At 37.3% G+C, this 17865-nt stretch overlaps 1 protein-coding gene across 1 annotated transcript in view; it reads right to left on the reverse strand.

Moving 5' to 3' along the window:
• The window catches only part of KIF27 (kinesin family member 27), a 79409-nt gene that overhangs the window by 56948 nt on the left and 4596 nt on the right, over positions 1-17865 (reverse strand). Inside the window, exons 2-4 of the mRNA XM_045780852.2 lie at positions 16338-16721; positions 7236-7436; positions 2810-3768 (exon numbers count right to left, since the gene is read on the reverse strand). Coding sequence (XP_045636808.2) covers positions 2810-3768; positions 7236-7436; positions 16338-16635 — 1458 coding nt within the window. The 5' untranslated portion in view covers positions 16636-16721. The remainder of the gene's footprint in view (positions 1-2809; positions 3769-7235; positions 7437-16337; positions 16722-17865) is intronic.

Raw genomic sequence — 17865 nt, forward strand, 5'->3', positions numbered from 1 at the left:
ATTCAAATCTTGGGGGGTTGGTACCCAGATTCCTAACTATTATGTTATTCTGTCTCTCACAGAAAAGAAGAACAGAAAAGGAAGTTTAGAAAACAACTTTTTAAAGAGACATATGGGGTGAGGAATGACAGCTGTCATTTCTCTATTTGCTACTTAGTGGTATCCAAGATTACGAGTCCTGCAAGATTGTAGACCAAAAAGACAGAATCCATCGTTTTAAATTGGGAAATACTGAACGTTCTATCTCTCACTTTGAGATTAATAACACACACTAGCACTTTCAAAATCTAACTAGCATTCTCGAAAACCATCTGCTCATGATGCCCTTTTTCACCAAGCCTGTTAAAATCTCTGGGAAGTCTTAATCCGGAATACATCATCTAGAGCAAGCTCAATTCAGAGTTTTCCACAGATGGAGAGAAAAAGTTACTCTCCACCCCAACTTCAACCAGGGGGTTTTATGGGTTTCCACTTCCAGCCACCTCAGCAGCAGGAAGGAGAAGCACTTTCTACTGCCAACTCCTACAGTGTGCCAAAGTCCAAGCTTCCCCTCAACCATACTTCCCGTTCTGCCAGTTCCTTACACCAAGGACGAAGGGCCAGGCCTGCTCTATCTATGAAGAAGGTAGGGCAGAATTACTACGTTAAAAAAAAAAAAATCATGATTTTAGAAGTATTACTTTAAATGCTTATATTTAAATATCAGAAGCTCCGAGATCAAACAGCAGTCCTTATAGCGTGTTCAGTAAAGACCCTCTCGGCGTGTCCCTTAGGTCCTTTTGGGGCATCCAAGAGATCAAAACTATTTTCCTAATAATGCTAGGGCAATATTTGTCCTGTTTACCATGGTGACATTTGCACTGATGGTACATAAGGGCGGGTAAAACTGCTGGCTCCTCTCATGAATACAGAAGTGTCACCAGCCTGTGCTAGGAGTCACCGTATTCCTCACTGCCACGCACTCACAACACAAACAAATGCCGGTTTCACTGCAGACTATCTTGATGAAGCAATAAAAATTATTTTATTCAATCTCAACCTATGAGTACTCTTTAGTATTCCGTGTGACAAAATGGGAGGCATTCCAAAGCTAGCTCTGCTGTGTAAGGAAGGGTGACGGTTATCTATGGGAAAAAAATTTTGTGCAACTGAGTTGCACGCTGAACTAGCCACATTTTTCACGGGGAACTATTTTTATTCTAAAATATGACAGCTCAACTATGGTTACTCACACCTGGGTATGTGACAAACATTTTCTCAAAATTGAAAACCATCATTTCAAGGAAAACAACAATATTTGCTGCAAGTGATAAAATTCAAGTTTCACGCAAAAGTTAGAATTTTGGAAACCATTCCTGCTGTGAGTTTGACAGCTTCCAATACTTAAAGACCTTGCTGGTAAATCTGTGGGTAAGATTAGTGAATTGTAATTATTTGATACTGTCTAATGAAATGTGTCAACGTTTGGAAGACCTGCATAATTTAGTAAACAAATATTTTCCAAATGACCAATAAGTGACAGTTCAGAATCATGTGGATGAAAGATCCATTCAAAGTATAAGATAAAGATCAGTGAATTTTAAGGTATAAATATTAATGTAAAAAAGCCAGTTTCAAATTCCACATGGCAAGTAACCTTTAGGAAATCTCTACTGGTTGAGTTTTGGTGTAATAAAAAAGAAGAATATACATAATTATCTGAAAAAGCCATTAAAAGATTCCTCCCTTCCAGCTACAAATCTATATGAAGCTGGATTTTCTTCATGTACGTCAACTAAAACATATTGCAACAAATTGAATGCAGAAGCAGATATGAAAATCCACCTGTCTTCTATTAAGCCAAACAAGTAAAATATGAAAGAATTCCACTCTTATTAAACTTCTTTTGTTTCAGAAAATAGTTATCTTTCATGAAAAAAGAGTTCTTTATTTAACATGTAATCAGGTTATTATTGTTAGTTTTGAGTAAGTCAATCATTTAAATTTTTGTGTTTTAATTCTAATGTGGTAAATATCAATAGATACAATCCCCATAAACAAGAGCTCTTTAGGGGACCTCAATTTTTAAAAAATTGTGAACAAAAAATTCAAGAACTGCTGTAATAGAGGTTTCTTTCTAAAATATATAAAAAGGTATTGAGGAAAGATTTCTAACTAGAAAGCTATGGTTTTAACTATACGTTTTCCTATTTCCAAAAACTGGCGGAATATCCATTTGCCCACCAGACTGCAAACTCCATGTAAGGAGAACTGGATATATTTTGTTTTCTACGATTTCCTCAGTGACACAAAATCTTCACATACTGTTTTTGAATGGAAAGTGTGAAACGTAATTCTAAACTCAACGTACATATATATATATGTATTATGAATACATGTACCTACATTCCTTAAATACTGTCACATAAGAGGATTTGTTTGTTCGAAAAATCAACATTCCACACTCAAGGGATGAAGTATTTTTTTCCTTCAAGAACCACTGACCCAGAGAGAGATAAAGACCCACTCACGTACAACTTCATTTTGTTTCTGAAACTGTGTTCCTCTTCATCCTCTAAACTAATGAGCAGGTCCGCAAGATTCTGCTTCATACATATAGTAAGTTATTAAAAGAGAAAGGAGAAGGAGCTGAGAAGGGTGTAGATTAAGAGGACAAAACAGTAGGAAATGGGAAGAAGAAACTGAGCAAAGGCAAAGGAGATGTTACACGTAATCCTTTTGAAAAACTTCTGAAATTCCGAAATGCCCCTTGCCCAAGAAAAGGGGTCCTTAAACAAGTCACTAACAAAAGGTGTCCACGTCCACGTACCTGGCATTTCTTAAGCTCTCGCTTCAGCTGGAGGACCGTGACATGCTGAGGCCCTGCTTCCAGGTGGCCAAGGCCGTGGCTCCCTCGGAAGGAGGTGAAAACCGCCTTCCTGACCTCCTGAGTCATGTTCAACCACTCCTGCAGTTTGTGTTGCTGCTTTTGGTTCAGTCTGACAGCATCCTTTAGGTCCACCAGGAAGGTAAAGGCTTCCTCGATGCAATTCTGGTAACTCAGACATTCTCCTTGGAGCTGAGCAACTTGCTCCTCGAGAGAATGGATCCTGTTTTTATCAGGAGTCTCCTCTTGATGGATCTGGCTGGTTTGGCTGATGCTGGCCTGCTGGCTTTGCAAAGCTTCTCGGAGCAACTTGATTTCAAACTCCATTTCGTCCATTCGGTCTGACTCGGGGCTGAAGTTTAAGGTGGGTTTGTTCCTAATGTTGCGGGCTCTGTTGGCATATTTGAGGGAATTTAAGGACTCATCGAAATCTGAGGAGGATGGGCTGACACAAGTGATCATGACAGTCTTGGCACTGCCTCCCAGGGAATCTTTCAGGAGCCGGGTAATCTTCGCATCCCTGTATGGAATATGTGAACTCTTCCTGCGGGGGTCCCCGAGAGCGCTGATGACGTTGCCTAAAGCCAACAGCCCACTGTTGATCTGAATGGATTCTTTGAACCTTTCACCAGTATTCCCTGTTTTGGTTACCCTTTCGGAGCCAGCCAAGTCCACAAAGTGGAACTTCGAGACAATCTGCCGACGGGAGTACCACGATCCGTCTTCAGCTGCCTCTGTGTTTTTCTCCACTTGACAAATGCTGATGGTAAAAATGGCATGTGACCTACTGGAGTGCTCGTTCATTTGGGTGGTACCTGTATGCCTGGCTGCGTTCCCCATCTCCAGGAGACTCATCACCTCATCTGCGCTCTCCACCTGGCATTCTTTGGCCCCAACAATCACTTGAAACAGCAACGGCAAGTTTTTAAACCAAATCTTAATCAAAACCCAGTACAGTTACATTAACCACACAACAGTTAATATTTGCTAAACTGCCCAGGCTAAGAAAAGCTCTTAAAAATAAATTAACCAGTAGCATTTCAAACTATAGTGACATCAGCAATATCATTAAGGAATTTTAGATAATCTCCCAAAGGAACTATTTTAATAGACAGCACTCATTTTGATATTTACATTCTACAAGATGTAACATATATATATATTTTAAACAACCTCGTTTCTTTGGAGTCACACCCAATTCTTTAAGATGACTGACAAAAGAAAAACTCTTCTTTAAAATTTTTTTTTATTTTTTTTAAGAAAAACTCTTTATTTCAGGATTTTTATTTGTAGAATCTAATAGACTTATTTTAAAAAAGAGGTTAATTAAATATATAACTCAAAAGAATCAGTAGTAGATTAATTAAAAGAAATGTGTCTTTTGAGTTTTGTTACTATTCAAACCATCCTTAGGTTTAAGGTTTTTGGTATTGTGTGGTCATAACCAATGATAAATGACAATTTCGATATAAATAAAATGGGTTATTCGTTTTAAAAACAGGTATGCCCTACGTAATAGCAGAGTACAAGGTAAACAAAAGTGATGGCAATTCAAAAGAGGCAAAAAAGTTTCCATTTCAAGAATAGCAGAATAAGAACCAAAAATAAACCAAAGCTTACTGCCCACATTATTTGTTTATATTCAAACATATTTCAAAAAGAAGTAGGTGGATTTGGGATTTGAATCAGAGCAGTAACGCTCCTGATTCTTTTTTTTTTTTTTAAAGATTTTATTTATTTATTCGACAGAGATAGAGACAGCCAGCGAGAGAGGGAACACAAGCAGGGGGAGTGGGAGAGGAAGAAGCAGGCTCACAGCAGAAGAGCCCGATGTGGGGCTCGATCCCATAACGCCAGGATCACGCCCTGAGCCGAAGGCAGACGCTTAACCGCTGTGCCACCCAGGCGCCCCATTGTAACGCTCCTGATTCTGTGCTTGGTTATAGGTCATGCTTCCTCTTTATTCAGATCCTGTCATGTCACTGTCCTTTTGAAAAATAATCATTTTGCTTTCATTATTTCCAACATGACACCTTTTTTAACAACCAAATACATTTAAAGTTCTAAAATACCTATACTACAAACAGAGAACGCTAAAATATCAGCAATGATAAAATAGGACAACGTAACTGTAAATCAAATGATAACTTCCATAAAATTTTTCTGTTAGGCTGCAGCTTAGCACTATCTATGGTCCTCAACCCAGTTGCGAATCACCTGGAAGGTTTATAAAAGAGGAAAGTACCAAGGCCCAGACAATTTCATCAGAATTTCTGAAAAGTGGGGCCCAGAAATCAGTATTTCTTCTTCTTTTTTTTTTTTTTTAAGATTTTATTTATTTATTTGACAGAGACAGCCAGCAAGAGAGGGAACACAAGCAGAGCGAGTGGGAGAGGAAGAAGCAGGATCCCAGCGGAGGAGCCTGATGTGGGGCTCGATCCCAGAACACTGGGATCACGCCCTGAGCCAAAGGCAGACGCCTAACGACTGCGCCACCCAGGCGCCCCCAGAAATCAGTATTTCTGAAAAACCTTCCACGGTGATACTAATGGTGCAGCATCCAGGTTGAAGACCAACCACTGCTTCACACTGAGGAGCTAAATAAATATGCCAAACAAAGAAATAACATTTTGGTCATGAGTGGGACATTATATAAGACATATGGCAATTTGTCTTAAGACAATTTGTTGCATCTTTCCAAAACTTTCAGAGAATTGATATGCGCCTTTAAGTTTATCAGGAGTGATAGTGTATACTTCTGCATTATTTGACTATTTTACAATAAACGTGTTATTTTTGTATCTTCTTAACAAATTACATTTTATACGATACAGAAGCTCAAAACATTGGCCTGAATTCTGTCCAGAAAAGGTAAACTACACTGAATTATCTACTAAGACCATAAACTATCATGTCTGCTTTCTTTCTAAAAAAACAAAACAAAAACCAATTTCTCCAAACATCCAGGAATGCCACGGCTGCCAAGACAGGGCCAATAAGGCGACAAACTTCACTGCCCCCTGCAGGCAGTCTGAATGATCTTACTTTCCTAACTGCTAGGAAATTTCCTCAAGGAGTCAGTCACTCCTCAGGCAGGATCCTTTATCCCCAAGGAAGGTTCTACCTAAATAACTTTCCGAAGAGAGAAACATATCCAAGTCGGTGTTATTAATAATAGTGAAAATCTAGAAACAGCTTAAATGTCTAACAATGGAACATTAATTTTAAAAAGTATAATACAGGGGCGCCTGGATGGCACAGCAGTTAGGCGTCTGCCTTCGGCTCAGGGCGTGATCCCGGCGTTATGGGATCGAGCCCCACATCAGGCTCCTCCGCTATGAGCCCGCTTCTTCCTCTCCCACTCCCCCTGCTTGTGTTCCCTCTCTCGCTGGCTGTCTCTAACTCTGTCGAATAAATAAATAAAATCTTTAAAAAAAATAAAATAAAAAATAAAAAGTATAATACATTCAGGAGACAAAATTACCACATGACCACGAAGAGTCGTAAGTTTGAAAAATATTTAATGGTGTGAAAAAATAAGATGCAATGTTATACGAAAGGCTGTAAGTATATTAAAAAAAATTTATATGTGCACAGAAAAAGAAATCTGGAAGGAAACACACCAAAAACAGAAGTTGCTCTTTCTGGGTTCTGGGATTAATGATGATCTCCAACTTTCTTCCTTAAACTTTCCTATGTTTTCAAAGTGTTCTACACTGAGCATGTTACCCTTTAAGTCAGAAAAGCAGAAAGTGTTATTCTTTAAAATACTTGTATTTTGACCCATTCTAGCCTTCTCCCACTTCCAAACAAATGGATATTTAATGAAATTAACAGGCTGTTAGCACAGAAAGTCAGACCTTGAGAAGCACAACAAAGGACAGGTAAGTGTCAATATGGAGAAGCAAACACATAAACTCCAAATTAAAAAAAAAAAAAAAAGGAGGCAGTAGATGAGCTGGGACAAAATCAAAGAGAAAGAAAGGAGAATTCTGGATCAACTTGGACAAACACCAAAGGAAGAAGCCATCCCTGCTCTAGGGAAAACTCTGGGAGAAAAAAAAAACACGAAAACGAATTTAGCCTATTTCAAAGTCTCACTGGAGATCAACGCAGAGCAGGGGCAATTATAGAAAATAAGTACCTTGAGTTACAACTTAGTAACTTTATCTTACCAACCTGTCTGAACTATGTTTCGCCTGGATGATTTAATGGATATTGGTAATCAAAAAGCTATTCAATTTTAAAGTAAAAACAAATGCATTTTGCTTCGAAGTCTATGTTAAAGATTCTTTGGAATATATCCAGAAACTGAATTAAATCACATCTATTTGCCAATGAAAGCTACCAACTAAGTAGGCTACTTTACCTGTGTTTCCTTTCTCATCTTCTCGGATGTGAAGATCCTTCATAGATGTTTCCAGTTCTAGAAGATCTCTTAGGTCTTCTTTATATACTTCTATATAAGACACTTTAATATTAAAGTCAATGTTAGGATTTTCACAGATGTTTTGAAATATTTCTTGGATAGCTCGAGGAATGATACCCTTTTGTCCTTCCACAACTGAAGCTAAAAATTTAGAGAAAGAAAGCACATGTGAAAATTCAAATACAAGAAAAGCTAAAACCCAAAATTTATAATATAGTTTCTTATATACCTATATTACAAATTTTTTAAAACCAAAAATGCAAAATTCATGTGTAAAGATTTCCACAATTTTTAAAATAGTCTTACTAGTTTAAATAAGTGAAAGAATAAATTGAGACTTAAGATTAAGTAAGTTAAGCCAATTTAGAAACCTACCCACCATTTGTAGCATCGTTCCACGGAAAATACATTCCAAGCTACAAAAGGTTGGCTTGCAAATGAACCTTAAAAACAGCTTCCAGGTTGAAAATTACCAATGTGTAGATCTTGGGAAGCATCCTGAAAATCTGAACCTCTATTAACTTGGACTGCCTTTCACCTAAATTAAGATGCAAGACTGCCATCATGTGGCAAGTAAAGGAAGCTGTAGGCTTTTCTAATCCAAAGGAAAAAGTGAAGATTGAAGATCGCTTTTTTTTTTTTAAGATTTATTTCACTTATTTTAGAGAGAGTGTGCTTGCAAGTGGGGAGAGGGGCACAGGGAGCAGGAGAGGGGAAGCCGACTCCCTGCTGAGTCTGGAGCCAACACAGGCCTCCATCCCAGGACTCTGAGATCATGACCTGAGCAGAAATCAAGAGCTGGTCACTTAACCCACTGAGCCACCCAGGTGCCCCTGAAGATCTTTTTTTGAGAGTTTCCAGGAACTAGTCAACAGCATTATGTGTAAATTACAGTGCAATAAATGCATTATGGATTAGCCAGAATATAAGGCTGATTTGAAATAGCTCATTCAATTCCCACTTCAACATATTACAAAGCACAATAATTGAAAAGACTTATCAAAATGCTGAATTTCAAAAAATATTTATAATAAAGCTTCTATGTATTTTAGTAACCTAAATATCACATTTCTCAATGTTATACTTACATTCCTGAGATAGACTGTTTCAGAGAAAGAACTTGTAAAGTTTTATAACTCAACAGCCATTATTTAGCTATTTTTTGTTATTTAAAGAACACACAAGAATTTCTAGAGAGTGTTATGCCTGGTACAAGTCAGTAAATCCAAGGTTCTCAGAAGTAGCAAAATGAATATTAGTAAATAAGCACCTTTTGAAAAATAAGAGATTATTATTCTGCCACAGTGCCTAACATGGTACCCTAGACACTACAAATGCTTGATAAATTATGTATTGGAGGAAAAAAACCACCATTATTTAAAAATCAAAGCAGATGATTGACCCAGAATTGGTGTCCTTAACAGCCTGGGAGATTTAAAAAAAAAAAAAAATGCTAACCAATGTCACTAATATACCAAGAAACATAACTTCAAACAACAAAGTACAATTTTTCACCTATTAGATGACAAAAATACATGTATTTTGGATTTATAATATCCAGTAAGTGACAAGGATATGAGCAAATGGCTTTCATTTATTGGTGGTAGGAACTGAAACCAGTACAGTCTTTTTGGAGGGTGATTTGTCAGTATCTATTTATGTTTTAAATGTGCATTCTCTTTGCACTCAATAAATCCACTTCTAGGAATCTATTTTATACAAATACTAACACAATGGTGCAAAGTTAAATATGCAAAGATACACACTGTAACTTTTTTATGATAGTAAAAATCAGAAACAACCTAAATGTCCATTCATACTGGAATGGAGGAACTATGGTCCATTCAAACTGTGGAATATTATGTAGTCCAAAAAATGAGTGAAATTCTATGACCCATAATGGGAAGTAATGGAATATTTTATATTGTCAAATGCAAAAAGAAAGTTATAGAATCACAGGTATGATAACTCATTAAACAAACAAAACAACAAGAAAAAAAACTACATGTGTATTTCTAAAATGCCTAGAAAAATGTCTAGAGACAGAGACCCAAATAAACAAAATTACTAATGGAGGGGGGGAAATAAAAACCAACACCACAGGCATAACAGAATATTATGAAAACCTATATGACAAAAAATTGGACAACTTAGAAGAAATGGATAAATTCCTAGAAACATATAACCTACCAAAATCAAAGCAGGAAGAAATAGAAATTTTGAACAGACCAATCACTAGCAATGAAATTGAATCAGTAACCCAAAAACTCACAAAAAAACAAAAATCCAGGACCAGATGGCTTCAGAGGAGAATTCTACCAAACATTTAAAGAAGAGTTAATACCCATTCTTCTAGGGCACCTGGGTGGCTCAGTTAGTTAAGCATTCAGCTCTTGATTTCGGCTCTGGTCATGATCTTGGAGTCCTGGGATCAAGCCCCACATCGGGCTCCCCACTCAGCAGAGTCTGCTTGTCTCCCTCTGCCCCTGCCTGTCCCCCTGCTCTTGCTCTCTCTCTAAAATAAATAAATAAATCTTCAAAAAAAAAAAAGTTAACACCCATTCTTCTCAAACCATTCCAAACAAAAAAGACAAGAGGAAGGAAAACTTCCAAATTCATGCTTTGAAGCCAGCATCACCCTGATACCAAAACCAGATAAAGATGCCACAAACAAAGAGAACTACAGGCCAGTATCTCTCATGAATATAGATGCAAAAATCCTCAACAAAATATTAGTAAACTGAATCCAATGATAGAATTTAAAAAATCACACCGTGGGATTTATTCCCAGAATGCAAGGGTACTTTAATATTCACAAAGCAATCAATGTGATACATCACATCAATAACAGAAAGGATAAAACCATATGACCATTTCAATAGATGCAGAAAAAGCATTTGACAAAGTACAACAGCCATTCATGATAAAAACCCTCTGCACAGTAGGTCCAGAGTAGGTCTCCACATAATAAAGGCCATCTATGAAAAGCCGACAGCCAACATCATAATCGATGGTGAAAAACTGAGAGCTATTCCCCTAAGGTCAGGATTAAGACAAGGATGTCCATTCTCACCACTTTTTTCAACATAATACTGGAAGTCCTAGCCTCAGCAATTAGGCAAAATAAAGAAATAAAAGGCATCCAAACTGGTAAGGAAAAAGTAAAACTCTCACTATTTGCAGATGACATGATACTTCATGTGGAAAACCCAAAAGACTCCACCCCAAATTTGCTAGAACTCATACAGAGATTCAATAAAGTGGCAAGATCAATGCACGGAAATCAGTTGCATTTCTATACACCAACAATGAGACAGAAGAAAGAGAAATTAAGAAGTCGATCCCATTTACAGTTGCACCCAAAACCATAAGGTACATAGGAATAAACCTAACCAAAGCGGCAAAGGATCTGTACTCGGAAAACCACAGAATACTCATGAAAGAAATTGAGGAAGACACAAATGGAAAAACATTCCAAGCTCATGGATTGGAAGAACAAATATTGTTAAAATGTCTATGCTACCTAGAGCAATCTACACATTCGATGTAATCCCATACCTCAACTTTTTTCACAGAACTGGAATAATAATCCTAAAATTTGTATGGAACCAGAAAAGACCCCATAGCCAAAGGAATGTTGAAAAAGAAAACCAAAGCTGGTGGCACCACAATACCAGACTTCAAGCTCTATTACAAAGCTGTTATCATCAAGACAGTATGGTACTGGCACAAAAACAAACACATAGATCAATGGAACAGAATAGAGAACCCAGACATGCACCCTCAACCCTATGGTCAACTAATCTTCAACAAAGCAGGAAAGAATATCTGATGGAAAAAAGACAGTCTCTTCATCAAATGGTGCTGGAAAAATTGGACAGCCACGTGGAGAAGAATGAAACCGGACCATTTCCTTACACCATACACAAATACAGACTCAAAATGGATGAAAGACCTCAATGTTAGACAGGAATCCATCAAAATCCTAGAGGAGAACACAGGCAGCAACCTCTCTGACTTTGGCTGCAGCAACTTCTTGCTAGACACGTCTCCAAAGGCAAGGGAAACAAAGGCAAAAATGAACTATTGGGACTTCATCAAGATAAAAAGTTCTTGAAAAAAAAAAGATAAAAAGTTTTTGCACAGCAAAGGAAACAGTCAAAACCAAAAAACAACCGACAGAATGGGGGAAGATATTTGCAAATGACGTATAAGATGAAGGACTAGTATCCAAAATCTATAAAGAACTTACCAAACTCAACATCCAAAGAACAAATAATCCAATCAAGAAAGGGGCAGAAGACATAAACAGACATTTCTCCAAAAAAGATATTCAGGTGGCCAACAGACCCATGAAAAGATGCTCAACATCCCTCGGCATCTGGGAAATACAAATCAAAACCACAATGACATACCACCTCACACCAGTCAGAATGGCTAAAATTAACGAGTCAGGAAACAACAGATGTTGGCGAGGATGCGGAGAAAGGGGAACCGCCCTGCACTGTTGGTTCCCAGAGTGGTGCAGCCACTCTGGAAAACAGTATGGAGGTTCCTCAAAAAGTTGAAAATAGAGCTACCCTACAACCCAGCAATTGCACTACTGGGTATTTACCCCAAAGATACAAATGTAGTGATCCAAAGGGGCACCTGCACCCCAATGTTTATAGCAGCAATGTCCACAATAGCCAAACTATGGAAAGAGCCCAGATGTCCATCGGCAGAGGAATGGATAAAGAAGATGTGGTATATATATACAACGGAATTATTACACAGCCATCAAAAAAATGAAATCTTGCCTTTTGCAATGACGTGGATGGAACTAGAAGGTATTATGCTAAGTGAAATAAGTCAATCAGAGAAAGACAATTATCATATGATCTCACTCATATGTGGAATTTAAGAAACAAGCAGAAGGTCATAGGGGATGAGAGGGAAAAATGAAACAAGATGAAACCACAGAGGGAGACAAACCATAAGAGACTCTTAATTATAGGAAACAAACTGAGGGTTGCTGGAGGGGAGGAGGGTGGAGGGATGAGGTAAGTGGGTGATGGACACTGGGGAGGGTATGTGTTGTAATGAGCACTGGGTATTATATAAGACTGATGAATCACAGACCTGTACCCCTGAAACAAATAACACATCATATGTTAATTAATTGAATTTAAATTTTAAAAAACTGCAACAATCAAAACAGTATGGTACTGGCACAAAAACAGACACACAGATCAATAGAACAGAACAGAAAACCCAGAAATAAACCCATAATTATATGGTCAATTAACCTTGACAAAGGAAGAACATACAATGGGAAAAAGACAATCTCTTCAACAAATGGTGCTGGGAAAACTGGACAGCTACATGCAAAAGAATGAAATCCCTCTTTTACCATAAACAAAAATAAATTCAAAATGGTTTAAAGACCTAAATGTAAGACTTGAAATCATAAAAATCCTTGAAGAGAGGACAGGCAGTAAGGTCTCTGACATCAGCCATAGCAACATTTTTCTAGATACGTCTCCTGCAGCAAGGGAAATAAAAGCCAAAGTAAACTACTGGGACTGCCTCAAAATAGAAAGCTTCTGCACAGCGGAGGAAATAGTCAACAAAACTAAAAGGAAGCCTACTGAATGGGAGAAGATATTTGCAAATAACACCAATAAAGGGTTAGTATCCAAAATTTATAAAGAACTGATACAACTCAACACCCCAAAACAAATAATCCGATTTAAAAATGGGCAGGGGCACCAGGGTGGCTCAGTCATTGATAGTCTGCCTTCAGCTCAGGTCGTGGTCCCGAGGTCCTGGGATTGGGCCCCGCATCGGGATCCCTGCTCAGCAGGAAGCCTGCTTCTCCCTCCTCCACTCCCTGTTTGTGTTTCCTCTCTAGCTATCTTTCTGTCAAATAAATAAAATCTTAAAAAACAAAAAAACAAAAAAAAAACCTCTTAAAAAAAAATGGGCAGAAGACATGAACAGACATTTCTCCAAAAAAGACATCCAGATGGCCAACAGACCCATGAAAAGATGCTCAACATCTCTCATCAGGGAAATACAAATCAAAACTACAATGAAATGCCACCTGACACCAGTCAGAATGGCTAAAATCAACAACACAGGAAACGACAGGTGTTGGCAAAGATATAGAGAAAAAGGAACCTTCTTGCACTATTGGTGGGAATGCAAACTCGTGCGGGCACTATGGAAAGGAGTATGGAGGTTCCTCAAAACTTAAAAATAGAACTACCCTATGATCCAGTAGTTGCACTACTCGGTATTTACCCAAACTATGAGAGCAGCCCAAGTGTCTATCAACAGATGAATGGATAAAGAAGATGTAGTGTACACACACACACACACACACGACATGGAATTATTTGCCATTAAGAAAGAATGAAATCTTACCATTTGCAAGCACATGGAGAGAGCTAAAGAGTATAATGCTGAGCAAAATAAGTCAGTCATAGAAGGACAGATACCATATGATTTCACTCATATGTAGAATTTAAGGAACAAACAAGCAAAGGGAAAAAGAGAGAGACAAACGAAGAAACAGGCTCTTAATTACAGAAAATGGTTACTGGAGGGGAGGCTGAGGGGGTGATGGGGAAATAGGGGATGGGGATTAAAGAGTACACTTATCATGATGAAAGAAATGATTTTTAAAAAAAAAGAATAAAAAAAGCTAGGGGGAAAAATCAAAAACTGATTCTAATGGTGTTACCAAGTATAAAGTATTTTAGAGCAGTTAAAATATTTTAGGATAATAAATAAACTTAATAACTTTTTCCCTTAAGGTATTAAAATTGTATGCATGGCCTCTTAATAAAAGCAATATACTATAATTAAGTCACCAAGCTCTAAACATTTTATAACTCTTATTAGAATAAAGAACATACTGAGTCTTAAAGATCATAAAACATTTGCCAATAAAAAAAGGCTACAATCCTAAAAACAAAAAACAAAAAAACAACTTACAGTGGAAAGATGAAATTTTTTATTTTGAGACCTAAAATAATCTAGTGTCTTTAATGTCCTAAATCCTGTATAACAGGGATTCTAAAAATGGTGGTGGTGGGACGGGGGTTATCGGGCACTTATGGCCCCTCCATTTAATCTTTGCAGTCAGGGCTTCCTCAAGCCACACAGCCAGCCTCCAATTCTCCCCCTCAATCCTTACATGTAATGAAAAATGTTTCTGAAAGTCACAGATTCTATATTTGTAAAGTATGAAAGTAGAAAATATATTGAGTCATTACACATATACAGAATACCAGCAATAATTTTAGACAGGAATACATATATATGTACAATACTCAAAAGTTTGCTTTTAGTAGAAAAATACCAATACAGTAAACAATCTCAACAGAAGACGCGGCTTTCAATCCCAGCTGTCGCTAGCCCTGTAACTGAACAAGTCCTTCGCTGAGCGCTCCGTAGCTGCAACTCCAGACTTAGAAATAAAGAGCAATGATGTTCAAGTTTCCTTCCAAGTCTACAGGAAATTCTAGCGATTCCACCTTTCCAAATTAGAATTACAAGCAGGAGAAATTATATCCTAAATATTTAGTATTTAAAATAGAAATCCAGGGGTGCCTGGGTGGCTCAGCCGGTTAAGCCTTTTGGCTCAGGTCATGATCCTGGAGTCCTGGGACTGAGCATCACATCGGGCTCTCTGCTCTGCCTCTCATTCAGCTCGTGCTCTCCTGCTTGCTCTCTCTCAAATAAACAAATAAAATCTTAAAAAAATAAAATAAAATAGAAATCCATATTTACATGTGAGGTGACGGATATGTTAACTAGATTGGAGGAATCCTTTGACAACATATACATTTATCAAATCATCATGATGTACACTTTAAATATTTGTACAATTTTGTCAATTGTACCTCAATAAAACTGAAAAAATAAAATAAAAATTTGACTTAAAAATGGGAAAAATAGACACCTTACACCACGTAATAAATTCTTACTGCCCTGAAGTTCTGGTTGCAGAACTCTCATTTCTTTCTACTTTAAGTTCTATTCAAAACAAGAAAGTGTTGCCAGAGGCAGGAAGTGGGGGAAATGGGTGACGATAGTCAAAACATAAAAAATTCCAGTTATAAGAAAAGTTAAGTTCTGAGGATGTAATGTACAGCATGGAGACTATAGTTAACAATACTATATTGTGTATTCGAAAGTTGCTAAAATATTGGATCTTAAAAGTTCTTGGGCACCTGGGTGGCTCAGTAGGTTAAGCGTCTGCCTTAGGCTCAGGTCATGATCCTGGAGTCCCAGGACTGAGTCCCACATCAGGCTCCCTGCTCAGCGGGGAGTCGGCTCCTCCCTCTGCCCTTCACCCTGTTTGTGCTCTCTCTAGCTCTCTATCTCTCAAATAAATAAATAAATAATCTTTTTTTTTTTTTTTAAAGTTCTTATGGGGCACCTGGGTTGCTCAGTCGTTAAAGGTCTGCCTTCGGCTCAGGGCGTGATCCTGGCGTTATGGGATCGAGCCCCACATCAGGCTCCTCCGCTGGGAGCCTGCTTCTTCCTCTCCCACTCCCCCTGCTCGTGTCCCCTCTCTCGCTGGCTGTCTCTCTCTGTCTCTCAAATAAATAAAATCTTTAAAAAAAAAAAAAAGTTCTTATCACAAGAAAAACTTTATAACTGTGATGTGATTGATGTTAACTAAACTTACTGTGCTAATCATTTTGCATTATATACATATATCAAATCATTATATTGTACACCTTGGACTAATACGAAGTTATACGTCAATTATATCTCAATAAGACTGGGAAAAAATGGCAAAGGGCTGAACACTGAACACTGTCTTAAACTTGTTTCCTTAATCAAATGTAATCACAAATTGAACTATTGAATGAAACTTCAACATTTAAAAATAAATCTTTCAAAGATGATGATCTTATGAACACATCTGATTATCCTATAGATTATTTCATTCAGTGAATATGCTGAGCACCTACTATGTGTCAGGTAGTCATATTTTAGCTTCCCTCTAGTGTCTCAAATAAAAGTCGAATATAAGAATCTTACCAACATGGCCTCCTCCAATGGTGTAGGTCTTCCCGGATCCAGTTTGTCCATAGGCAAAAACGGTTGCGTTATAGCCCTCAATGAGTGACAACACTAGTGGCTTTATACATGTATTATAAACTTCATCTTGAGTGGAATTTTTGCCAAAAACAAAATCAAACGTAAAGACTCTATCTCGCCCAATGATAATTTGTTGGGTGTTTGGAATAACTCTCACACAAGCTTGATGATTATGAAGAACTTCCTTGCACAGCAGAGGTCGGATTCTTACAGCAACTTTTACTGGTATTTCTTCCATAGCAGCTTAGATTTTACTAAATAACTTTCTACTTAATATTCAGTATGTAGTGTGAGAAACATCCATTTTATGAAAGATCTGGACTCCTGTGTATCAAAATAAAAACAAAATTTGATTATGGACTTCTCTATCCTAATAAACTAACCATCTTCTAAAACAAAGTCAGTTAAAGCAGGTTTTGTTCCAAAAGGAGATAGTTACAACAAGTAAATCTGTCTTATAAAAATATACCTATAATTTACGGATGAAATGATACGAAATGTCTGGATTTGCTGAGAAACACTCTAAGGGGTAAGTGCCATGAGTTGATAAATGATAAAGCTAAGAGATAAGTGCATGGGATTCCATCATGCCATTCTTTCTGTACCAGTAATATGTTTCCCAGTTCATTAATCTAAATATTGAATAACTGGGGAGTTACAAAATTAAGGCAAGGAAATAATTGAGTAATTGTACACATGTGTTGAAAGCAAACTCTTTATAAGATTTTATAGCTACATCTCTTTGCCACAAATATTAGAAATAAATCCAAGAAAATAGTTTTAAGGATTTCTATAACTTTAAATCAATTTTTTTTCAAAAATAATCAAAACTAACTGAAAAACTGCTTTTCCACTCTTATGTTGTACTTATTTCTGAAAATCGCTCGTAGAATACATTAAAAATTAAATTGGTAGCTATACTTACAATGAACCTGAAAAATAAATTAAGAAAACAATTCCATTTATAGTAGCATCAAAAAGGATAAAATACTTAGAAATAAAAGACATGTAAAACCTATACTCTGAAGACTATAAAATATTGTTAAAGAAAGTAAAGAAGATCTAAATACATGGAAAAACATCTCATGTTCTTGGGTTCAAAGATTTAACATTGTTAGAGGGGCGCCTGGGTGGCGCAGTCGTTAAGCGTCTGCCTTCAGCTCAGGGCGTGATCCCGGCGTCATGGGATCGAGCCCCACATCAGGCTCCTATTCTGTGAGCCTGCTTCTTCCTCTCCCACTCCCCCTGCTTGTGTTCCCTCTCTCGCTGGCTGTCTCTATCTCTGTCAAATAAATAAAATTAAAAAATCTTAAAAAAAAAAAAAGATTTAACATTGTTAGGATGACAATATCCCCCAAATTTGTCTACAGATTCAATGCAACTCCTATCAAAATCCCAGCTGACTTCTTTGCAGAAATTGACAAGCTGATCCTAAAATTCTTTTTTAATTTTACTTATTGATTGATCC

This window comes from Ursus americanus, chromosome 34 (genome assembly GCF_024610735.1).
Source record: "Ursus americanus isolate L20-20 chromosome 34, mUrsAme1.1.p, whole genome shotgun sequence".
In the NCBI taxonomy this organism is placed as follows: Eukaryota; Metazoa; Chordata; class Mammalia; order Carnivora; family Ursidae; genus Ursus; species Ursus americanus.